Here is an 11,358-nt window from a genome sequence, read left to right on the forward strand (position 1 = left end):
CCAGGCCGCCTCGCCACAGCCCGCAGCTCCCCCCGCAGCCCAAGCCCCTCCTCGGATTTCTAGGACCCCGCAGAGGCGAGCGCGCAGCCCGGAGCCCCGAGGCCGACTCCCCGCCCGGCGCGGGGGTCTCTCCCCGCCCCTCCCCCGGGTCCCGGGCAGTGCCTGCCTCTCCCGCCTCCCCACCCCCTCGAGCTTCAATTTCAAGTTCACTTTCTCCCCGGCTCCCGGTCCGCCCGTGCCCGCGGGGCGCCCAGTCCCCGCCACCCACCCCGGGGGCCCCGGGGCCCGTCCGCGTCCTCGCCGCCCCATTGTCCGCGCCCCCGGCCCCTCGCCCGGGCCCCCCGGCGCCCTCCCGGAGCCTCCGGCTCAGATTCTCTCCCTCCGCCCCCTCGGGCGTCCCGCGCGCCCGCCGGGCCGGCTCGGGTCGGGCTGACTCTGCCCCCACCCCGGGGGCGTCTGCCCGGGCCTGGCCTCCCCAGGCCCTCGCGGAGCTGGGCCCCGGCACCTCCAGTCCCGCGGCCCCCACCCCTCCGGGCGCCCCCGTCCCGGCGCCCAGGCCTCGGCCTCTCGGTCCCTCCGCCTGGCACCCCGCCCGCCGGGCGCTGCCCCCGCGCCCCCCGCCCCCGCCCCCGGCCCAGCCGTCTCGGGGCGGCTCCGTCCGCGCGGCGGCGCCCCCGGGCCTCCCCCGGGGCCCCCCTCGCGGCCTCGCCTCCCGGCCGCCGCGCCCCCGACCGGCCCCCCGACTTTGACTTTCGCGGCGCTTCCCGCCTCGCCGAGCGCGCGCCCGTCTCCCCACCTCGCCGGCGCCCGCCCTCTCCCGCCGCGGCGCTGCGGCGGCCGCTCTCGCCTCGGATGACAGCGCTGCCTCTTTTGTTGGCTCCGCAGCCAATCGCGGCCGCTGACGACACGGGGGCCGGGGCTATAAAGGGCCCGGCCCGGGCTCGGGCCCCCCCAGCCGCCCGCCCCGGCCGCCGCCCGCCCCGCCCGCGCGCCGCCGCCCCGGCCCCCGCGGCCCCCCCGGGCGGGCCGCCCCCTCGCGCCCTCCCCGCCCCTCCCCCGGGACCCCGGCGTCCCGCCCCAGTCTCCTCCCCTCCCCTCCAGCATGGTGCTCGCGGCCCCGCGGCTGCTGGGCTTCCTGCTCCTCGCCCTGGAGCTGCGGCCCCGGGGGGGGGCGGCCGAGGGCCCCGCGGCGGGCGCCGGGGGGGAGCGCGCGCGCCGGCCGGCCCCGTCCGCGGCGCCCGAGCCCGCCGGCTGCCCCGTGTGCGTGTGGCGGCAGCACAGCCGCGAGCTGCGCCTGGAGAGCATCAAGGCGCAGATCCTGAGCAAACTGCGGCTCAAGGAGGCGCCCAACATCAGCCGCGAGGTGGTGAAGCAGCTGCTGCCCAAGGCGCCGCCGCTGCAGCAGATCCTGGACCTGCACGACTTCCAGGGCGACGCGCTGCAGCCCGAGGACTTCCTGGAGGAGGACGAGTACCACGCCACCACCGAGACGGTCATCAGCATGGCCCAGGAGAGTGAGTGCGGGCCGGGCGCGCGGGGCCGCCCGGGAACTTTGCGGGCGCGCGGAGTTGGGGCTCGCGGGCCGGCGGGGCGAGCGGAGACGTCGCTGGGCGCGCCCGGCGCTCGGGCCGCGCGGAGGGGGCGCTCGGGGGCGCGGGGCGCGCAGAGGGGGCGCTCGGGGGCGCGGGGCGCGCAGAGGGGGCGGCGGTCAGCCCCGAAGGGCCGCGGGGGCGAGCGCACGACGGGCCGGGGGCTCCGGACCCCGGGCGTCCCCGCCGCCCGCGGGCCCGGCCCCCGCGCCCCAGCCGGTCCCCCCGCGCCCCAGCCGGTCCCCCCGCGCGAGCGCGCCCGCCGGGCCGCCCAGGGGCCCCTCCCCTCCCGGGAGCCAGCCCCGGGGCCGGGGACCCGGCCGGGCAGCCCAGCTGGCAGCTTGTCGACCCCCGGCCCCGGTGACACCCGGGGCCCCAAAAGCTGTCTTCGGGGCGCAGCCCGAGGTCAGAGGAGCCGGCCCCGCGCGCCGGGCTAAGGGCATCCGTCGGCGCGTCCACTCCGCGCGCCGCCCCGGGCCGGAGGGACGGGAGGACCTGGGAGAAAAAGAAAGAAACCGACGGGGCGGGAGGGGAGCCCGGGCACCCCGGCCCCCGGCCGAGCGGAAGATGAACATGTTCATGGACTGGAGCGGCTTTGAAATTTTATGGCCCGGAAAATCCAGGCCAGTACCCCGCCCCCCAAAACTCTCCCCGCGCCCAGTCCTCCCGAGGGTCTGATGACCCCCTCTCCCCTCCCCCACGAGGTCCGCCCTCTCCCCCAACTTGTCCAAGTTGGAGCCCAGACCCGTTCCCATTCCCTGGGGCTTGGCAAGTACCCCCCACACACTCCCTGCGCGCACTGTGAGGTTTTATGGCTCTGAGCAGAAGAGGGGGAGGCTGGTTTATGGGCAAACGGGTCATAAAAAGCCGGGGACGGAGGGGCGTCCCGGGACCTGCCCCCCGGAGAGGCCGGGCGCCCAGGTGCGCCCGGGAGGGTGAGCGCCTCGTGCAGCGCCGGCGACTGCGCGGCCCCAGCGCAGCCCGGGGGGTCGGGGCTGCGGAAGGGGAGCCCGGGGGCGAGGCCCCGACTTGGAGGGGGCGTGCGAGGCCGGGCTCGGGCCGGCCCCCGGCGCCCGCGGAGGGTGGACCGAGGCCGGCCGCGGCGGGGCGGGGCGGGGCGGGCGGGGCGGGCGGGCGCGCGCGCGGGACCGGCTGCGCAGGAATGCTGAGAGCTGCCGGACGGAGGCGACCCGGAGGGGACCGGCGGCCGGGCCCGCGGGCGGTGCGAGAGGACTCCCGAGCGGGAGCTGGCGCTGCGGCTCCCCGCGCCCTCGCCATCCCGCGCCCCTGCGCCCCAGGACCCGCGCCCCGAGGGCGCCCCGAGAGGGGTGCAGGGCGGACGGGACCCCGCGCGCGAGGAGTGGAAGCGTGGGGCGGGCTGGCGGGGCGGCAGGGGCGGACGTCAGCGGGGGGGGGTTCCACCCCAACTTCGGTCCCTCGCCCCCCACGACTGGGAGCCGAGGAGCCGGGGCCCGGGCCAGGTGCGGTGCGTCCCCTTTAAGAGCCGAGCCGAGCTCCCGAGAGCGGGAGGGGGCGGCGGGGAGCGCGGGGAGGGGAGAGGGGAAGAGGAAAAAGAGACTTTTATAGTCTAATCCCCAGGGACCCGCTTTAATAAGAGACTTGTGCTCGGCTAATCGGGGGAGGCGCGCGTCAGCGGAGATGCCTCCGCGCCCCTCCCCCCGCCCCGCCCCGCCCCCGCCCGCGGCCGGACCCCCGCCCCCACCCGCCGGCCGCGCGCCCGCCCCCGCCCCCCCACCCGCGGCTCCCCCACCCCGGCCTCCGTCCCGAGCTCGGCCCCCGGCCCTGCTGGGAGCCGGGCCCAGCCCCCGGCCTCCCGCTCCGCCCGCCCCGAGAGGCCCCGGCCGCGGCCCCACGGCGAGCCCGAGGGGAGCGTGTTTGGGGAGGGGGCGGGAGGGGGAGGTGCGAGCAGGGAGGGGGTTGGGCCTCCGCTGAAAACGGTGCAATGACCTCTCCGCAGACCAGCGCCGCCCACTAACCCTGACCTGCCGCCCGCCACCAACCCGATCGATCCAACACAGATGTGGCCCGGCCTCCCCGGGGAGCGGGCCTCTGCCGTGTTGGGGACTCTGCAGCCCCTTGTTTTCCCTCTGCGCTCTACCTGCCTCTCCTTTGTTCCTCCTTCTGCACCTTCTCTCCCCTCTCGCCGTCCCACGGGGCTCCGCCAGCTGCCCCCTTCAGCGCCCTGACCTCCCCCAGCCCTTTGCGTGCCCCTTCTCCAGCCCCCGAACTCATTTCTTCTCCCCCTACCGTGATCTCGCCCCCATTTCTTTCTCTTCTAGCCTGCCTTCCTCCTGACAGGGTCTTCTCTCACCTCCCTCATCCTCAGCGGTCTCCCCCCTTTCTTGCTCCACTGTCTCCACATGCGACCCCCTCGGGCAGGGTCGGGACTCTGCCTGAAGGAACCAGGACTTGGAGGGATGGCGCCCTGGGTTCCCCAACTCTAAGCACTGGGTGACTTGGCCACCAGGGGAGTGTGGTTTAGAGCCTAGAAACCAGCAACCAACCAACCCTGATTGAGAAGCAACTGCTTTCAGCGCTTTCTTCACGGATCCGCACCCCCAGGAAGCAAGGATTACTAGCTGCACCCCTGACGTGATGACACCCTTAGCGAGTAAGGTCGGAAACCGGTTAATGAGGGGTCAGGAAGTGACTAAACCCACTTGAATCGTCATCAAGGAACAATGCTTAGATGCCAGGACCAACTTTCAGAGGTTGGCCCGTGTAATTTAGGACTGCGAGTTCAGGGACGTAGAAGCCGGTGCCATGGAGGCACTTAGACTACAATGGTGAGCAAAATAGACACAAGTGTCCACCCTCAGGGAGATTAGGACCCAATTACGCCTAAGACTGGCAGGAAGCTAGAGCAAGCCCCACGTCCAAGAGGAGGCAGAGGCGTGGTAAGCTGTTAGGATGGCGGCTGTGGCGTCACTCCTCTCACCAGCGCTCCCCTGCCCCCCTGGCTAATCTAATCTCTGAATCTCCACTGCTGAATCCTACCCCGGGGCACTGTCACTGCTGCTCCAGCAGGAGGGTAACTGGCGGGACTCCAGTACCTGGGACTCCAGTACCAAGAGCCAAGAGAAAGGAAACTGCAGAGGAACTTCATGCCGCTTGTCCCAAATATACGAAGGTCATAGGCCTTTCCTCCCCGTGTTAACATGAGGGTCCCCCGGTCCCCCCGGGGAAGGTGAGGGATTGCTCATGGGAGACAGCTGGTGCTAAGGCCGCCATGGTGATTGTGCAGAACTCCACACCTGGAGTGTCAGCCCAGCGGGGTCTGGGCTTCTGGTCACACTTCCATGGCTCTGGAAGCTTCACTCCCGACTCCTCCTCTATCCAGAGTGAGAATGGATATTCCTGTCCAGCGGAAACATGGTTCAGGGCATTGCCCACTGATTGCACAGGTCAGAAAGGGCAACGGAGAGCAGCTGAAATGGAGGCTAAGGCTAATCATCCTTTAGCCCCAAGAAGGGTCAATTTATGGTCCAGAACAAAGGCAAAGTGCCAAGATACAACTTGGGGATGTTAAACTTTTGTGAGGATTTGCTGGCCCTGGACGGAGAGACCAAAGGGCGCTCGGAGGGGAGCAGGAGCCTGATCAGAGCTGAGCTGCTCAGGTGTCTTTCCGCTCACTGCTTTGGGCAAGTGAGGAAACAGCGTGGAGGTAGCGTGTCCCTCCCTTGACCGCCCAGGCATAAAAACCAGGAGGAGGAAGCAGCTGAGAAAACTTGTTCTCAGGGTCAAGGGACTGGGGAGTCAGATGCACGGAAGTGTCTGGACAGTTCCCTTCTGCTGCGTGTGTTCTTCGTCGTGGGGATGAGGCAGGAAGCCTCGATCGCGGTTCTGGTTACTTCGTGGCTCCTCTCGGGCCCCTCGGCTAACACGCTCTGAAGCAGTCTGGGGTGTGTGTGCGTTCTGGGGAGTGGGGGGCGTTGTCCCAGGCTCCACCTGACCACCAGACAAAACAGGGCAGACATGGGGCGAGGTGACCTGAGGACAGCAGGTGTGGTCTGATGTTTGACCTCGATGATGGAGCCTCAAAAATTCAGAAAGAGCTGGAGCCCGCCTGCTGGGGAAAGTCGGAGGAAAGGAAGGCCGCAGGCAGACTTCCCTCGCCACGCCCGGGAGGCGGGAGTCCAAGCACAAGGACGTGCGGACGGGGTGCGCACTGGTCAGGCCGGGGGAGCGCCGAGGCGCTGTTCTGGGGCCCAGTGACAGGCTGGTCTCCAAGACAGGCGTGGGCGGGTAAAGAATGAAATCAAGGGGGTGCGAGCTGTACGGGGACTATCGCCAGGGTGAAAATGCACGCATTGTGCCAAAATGAAAAATGATGTAAAAAATGTTTAAAATAAAAATAAAGAATTAGGGCCTCCCCGGTGGCGTGGCGGTTGAGCGCTGGGTTGCGAAGGTGCCCGCAGCCTCTGCAGCACCGGTTCGATCCCCGGCCACTGGGTGAGGATCCCACATGGCGCGCAGACCTCTCCTGCCGCCCGCTGCTCCCCTCAGCAGTGTCCTTCGGTCCTTCTGCCTGCTCTGCTCCCCGCTCTGGCTCTGGTGAATTCTCTCACCCTCCCGCGCTTCTGACTGTACCCAGTGCTTGTATAAACAAAACAAACAAATAACATGCCTCTATTTAAAAAAAAATAAAATAAATAAAAAAAAAAATAAAGAATTAGAAAACTCGGGCTGAGGACTGCAAACTGCCAGTGCCACGCAGGGCTGCCCCCCTCCGCACACCCTGGGCTGATCCGTGTCCCCTTCTCTCTCCCCAGCGGACCCTGCGGTGCAGACAGACGGCAGCCCCCTCTGCTGCCACTTCCACTTCAGTCCCAAGGTGATGTTCACAAAGGTGCTGAAAGCCCAGCTGTGGGTGTACCTGCGGCCTGTGCCCCGCCCGGCCACAGTCTACCTGCAGATCTTGCGACTGAAACCCCTCAGTGGGGAGGGGACCGCAGGGGGAGGGGGCGGAGGCCGGCGTCACATCCGCATCCGGTCACTCAAGATCGAGCTGCACTCGCGCTCCGGCCACTGGCAGAGCATCGACTTCAAGCAAGTGCTACACAGCTGGTTCCGCCAGCCACAGAGCAACTGGGGCATCGAGATCAACGCCTTCGACCCCAGCGGCACAGACCTGGCCGTCACCTCCCTGGGGCCGGGAGCGGAGGGGCTGGTGAGCGGGGAGCCCGGGAGGGCGGCAGGCCTGGGCAGCCGGGCTCTGAGGTGGGGTGCTGGAAAAGGCAGAACAGGAATGTAGAGGGGGTTAGGGACCAGCCCTGATTTCTGGGGCCAGGAGCCGGTTCTAGAGGACTTGGAGAAGAGGGGGTGGCGGCTATTTATTATTTTCCAGAGAGGCGAGCCAGGCAACAGCTGGAAACTGGATTTGGGGTGAAGAGCCATGGGAACCTAAAAGTGGGCTGTTGCTGAGGCCTAGGGCCAAGGGCGGAGGAGGGTCAGGTGGCCAGTGGAGGGAGCATTCGGGAAGGACTGGCTAGCTGGTAAGAAAAGGAGGCGTAGGGTGGGCTAAGGCGGGGGGCCGTGTCCGATGGCCCCGCCGAGGGGACAGCAGGGGACAGCTGTTCGGGGCCCTCTCATCTTCCGCGCTTCTCCTTCCCTCAGCATCCTTTCATGGAGCTGCGCGTCCTGGAGAACACCAAGCGGTCCCGGCGGAACCTGGGCCTGGACTGTGACGAGCACTCCAGCGAGTCCCGCTGCTGCCGCTACCCGCTCACAGTGGACTTCGAGGCTTTTGGCTGGGACTGGATCATCGCGCCCAAACGCTACAAAGCCAACTACTGCTCCGGCCAGTGCGAGTACATGTTCATGCAGAAGTACCCGCACACCCACTTGGTGCAGCAGGCTAACCCGAGAGGCTCTGCGGGGCCCTGCTGTACCCCCACCAAGATGTCCCCAATCAACATGCTCTACTTCAATGACAAGCAGCAGATTATCTACGGCAAGATCCCTGGCATGGTGGTGGATCGCTGTGGCTGCTCCTAAGGTGGGGGACAGAGGATGCTTCCCCCACAGACCCTACCCCTAGACCCCCAGCCTTGACCCCCAGCCCCCCAAAAGGCCCTAGAGCTCCCTCCGCCTCTCCCCATGAACATCACACCTTATTCCCTGCCCAAGCAGTGTGCAATACAACAGAGGGAGGCAGGTGGGGGTTGAGGGGTGAAGGCTCTGGGGGAAAGGGGAAGGAGGAGGGAGCATGGTCAGGTGGGAAGTTTTTGAGGTATGCAGGTGAGAAGGTCTGGCAAGAAGGCAGAGGGACAGAGACAGGTAGAGCAGAGGGACAGAGTCGGGGAAGAAGAGCAACCGCGAGACGGCGAAGGGCTAGAGAGGCAGACGAGGCCGAGACGAGGCAGAGAGACGAGGAGGAGATGGAAATGGAGTGAGAGGACGCCCCATACCTTCCCTCAGCTGGCAAGGGGACGTGCGTGGTAGGGTGTGGGGAGACCCCCCGACTGCCACTCTCAGTAGGCGAGGAAATCGAAAATCCCTTCTTAGCTTCTTCCCTTTCTTCCTGCAGCCGCGGCCAGGGACAGGAGTGAGGGCAGGGGCGCAAGTGAGGATTTGGGGATTTTATTTATTTATTTATTGTGACTTTTCATTTTCGGGGTATTTGGCTTTACCGCACTCGAAGGGCCCCAGCCCACTGCGCTCCCTTCGCCCCTTCTCTCCCACACCCTGTTCTTCCGCAGTAGCCACCTACGTAAGCACTTGTGTAAAGCCTCCGGGGTCGGAAAGGGAGTAGAGGGCAAGAGGGCCGACCATGGACATTTCCAACCCATACTCGCCCCGTTTAACCTTCCTGAGCCCAACGGGTTGAACTGAATTCCAGTGGAGCCACGACAGTCAAGAGGTCGGGCTTAGGAGCTGAGGAGATGGAGCGGCGCGCCCTCGCCCTCCAGTGTCTGCATGAGAGCCACGACACCAAGCCTCGAGCCGACCCTCAGAGTATTCTGTAGCCAGAGGAGTGGCCCACTTATGCCCACATTCCCCCCAGCCAAGAGGGAGACCAAAGAGCCTGTGGAATGCCCCTGCTCCCGGCCTCTACCTTCAGGTCAATAAAAAGGAGAGTAGCAAGGCCCCAGAGTCACGAGGTCTGGGCAGGGCTAGGAGGGGGCACACAGAGTGGGGAGGAGGCTGAAGGTTAGAGGGCGTCTGAATCCAAATCACTGCACTGGGCCAGGGAATAGAGCCGGCAGACCGCGGGGGAAGGAATTCTGGAGGGGGGACAATTTAGTTCCCCAGCCCCAAAGCTCAGGGTGGAAGGGGGGGGGGGAGAACAAGGGAACAGAGTGTCTATAATTATTTTTTATCTTTTATTTTTGGAATCTAGCAGTACCTGGCAACAGGGAGGGGACAATACAATGGGGAAAAGCATCTGACAAGGCCAGTTAGAACAGAGGTTGGGAAGGATGGAGACTCCCTGGTTTGGAAGGAGGCAGAGACTGGCTGACTCTCCAAGTCACTAGCTGGGCCTATTTATTCCTCCTAAAATCCTGACCCACCCTCCTCTTGACTCACTGTGCCTCAGTTTCTTCCCCTCGATGGAATGAGAAATAGCAGCACCCGCCACAGCCAAGAGATGAATTCTGAGCACTTACCACGGGCACTTTATGGACATAAAATACCTCTCGCTGTGGGACAGATAACCAGGGCACCAGAGTAGTGGTGAAGAGATGTGAGGCTTAAAGGAGTCACAGGCTTCAGAGTACAAGTTCCCCTCTGCCTCCCAGCTGGACAGTTGTCTGAAGCCAAGGAGCTGAGAATCTCCTGTCCACACCCCATCCACACCTCACCAGCAGACCTCTTGGCTTCAGGCAAGAGCCTAGAGGATGGCAGGAGAGGAGAGGAAAGAACCTTCAGCAACATTATCACTTTAAGTAGAGCCAGCAGTGATGGGTCTGAAGCAAACATTACTGAGCTAAAGCAAAGCCCAGGCTGGAGAGCGCTAACCTGGAAGGCTTGTTCTTCCCCAGAACACGGTTCTCCCACCTGGCCTTGCTGGTGGAAGGGGCACAGGTCTGCGGCGCCCTCTTGGGAAGGTGATGGTGAGCTGTGTGTAGCATCTTACTCTCATTCCCAGACTGAAAGTGAGACGAGGTGTCTCGGCACAGGAGTGGGCAGGGGCACTCGACTCCCCTCTCCCCATGTAGCACCTGTGCCAGCCCCACCTCCTCTGGCCCTGTTCTTCATGCTTCTTTCTGCCCCCATCGTGGAGAACAAGATGTATCTGACCGTCAGCATGAGTCACATGTCCTTGATGGAAGGAGAGGAAAAGAGAAGAACGGAAGATGCCTCCTGCAAGGTCAAATGCCCATCTCTCCATCTTGGCAGAGTGGGGGTTGGCAATAGGCATCAGGTGACTTCCCTCTACCAGTTCTAGAGAGATGGGGCATTAGACTTGGGGGACACTTAGAATATGCTCCTTTAATACCACCAAATAAAGACCTTTGCTGGGGGGCGGGGGTGTCTTTCTCTTATGAATATAAATCCCAGTTAAAGTTTCATTCCCCTGGGCCTCCCCATCCCTACAGAGGCATGGGATAAAGAGGGGGGGCACAGCCAAGCGACTTAGTGGAAGCCAGCACCCTCCTCTCCCATCTTACGATGTGTGTGCATCTGGCCAGTGCCCCTCCGATCACAATTAGTATAATTGTTTGTGTATTTGTTACACCACCTGTGTGATTGCCTTTGTTTGTTAAGGGTATCTGAGGAGTACGGGGCTGACAGGGGCACTGGAATGCTGGGAAAGGATTACTTCACTGAGATCAAGGCTTCCTGAAGGGAACCATTGCAAAAAAGGCCATCAGGCAGTTTTCAAGTTATGTGACAGAGGGCAAAGATGGCCACAGGGTGCTCTGAGTTTTGGGACGGTCACATGACACAATCCAGCACTTGAACTGAAAAAAGAAAAAAATAAAAGCAGTCAAAGAGTTTAGAATTCAGTGATGAACTCTTCTCCCTACCCAAGCGTCACCTCTACCCCTCAGAGCCTGGGAACAAAGGCCATCTGAGGAGGAAACCTGGTGCTCAAGGATTAAAAAGGTGGGGCAAGGGAAAAACATGGAGTATGTGGGGTTAAGGTCGGGACATGCAGCCCAAGAGAAGATGGGCAAAGAAAGGGAGGGGACCTGGAGCAACTCTGGAGAGCTTGGTCCAAAACAAGATGAGAAAAAATCTCTTCCCCAGTCTCCAAGGATCTAAATTTCTCTTGAAATGATCCAGAGCTAGTATCTGGTCTATTTCCTATAGTTCCCTAATTCTAGGTTTCTTCAACGAAGTGTCACCAAAATCCAGACCAAATCAACACATTCCCCTTGCCAGTGTACCAACTAGTAAGCATCTCAAATATCCCTTTAACCACACCATAAAAATTCTCCCATCTACCTATACTGCACACCTCCTAGGGCGTGTAACAGTTGTGGGTAACAAAGGACCCTCACCTCACATAAAAGGGGGGAGGGGAAGCCCCTGTGACAACTTGATCCAGAATAGGGTACAGAACCCCTGAGGGTTCAATATGCTAAATGCTTTTCCCTGTCAATTCTATCAGCAAACTGACCTCACCTCAGATCAAGACTGAGGTTGAGAAGACAAAAATAGCACACATGGTATCCCTGTATCCCCCCTGGAGCTGCTTTACCCACTCCTGCCCCTAGCCTTTGCCCTGAGCTAAAAATACATCTCCCCCCCTCTATTGCTCATTTGTTTCCTACCTTGAGAGGAATCCCGGAAGAGG

At 63.4% G+C, this 11,358-nt stretch overlaps 1 protein-coding gene across 1 annotated transcript; it reads left to right on the plus strand.

Moving 5' to 3' along the window:
* Positions 1-1,102: 1,102 nt before the first annotated feature.
* GDF11 (growth differentiation factor 11) lies at positions 1,103-7,607 on the plus strand (the record flags this gene model as incomplete). Its single annotated transcript, XM_084254717.1, has 3 exons — positions 1,103-1,514; positions 6,383-6,780; positions 7,227-7,607. 3 exons carry the CDS (start codon positions 1,103-1,105, stop codon positions 7,605-7,607), a joined length of 1,191 nt encoding a protein of 396 aa, XP_084110843.1.
* Between the last annotated feature and the right edge of the window lie 3,751 nt (positions 7,608-11,358).

This window comes from Talpa europaea (assembly GCF_964194135.1).
Source record: "Talpa europaea genome assembly, chromosome: 15".
NCBI lineage: Eukaryota > Metazoa > Chordata > Mammalia > Eulipotyphla > Talpidae > Talpa > Talpa europaea.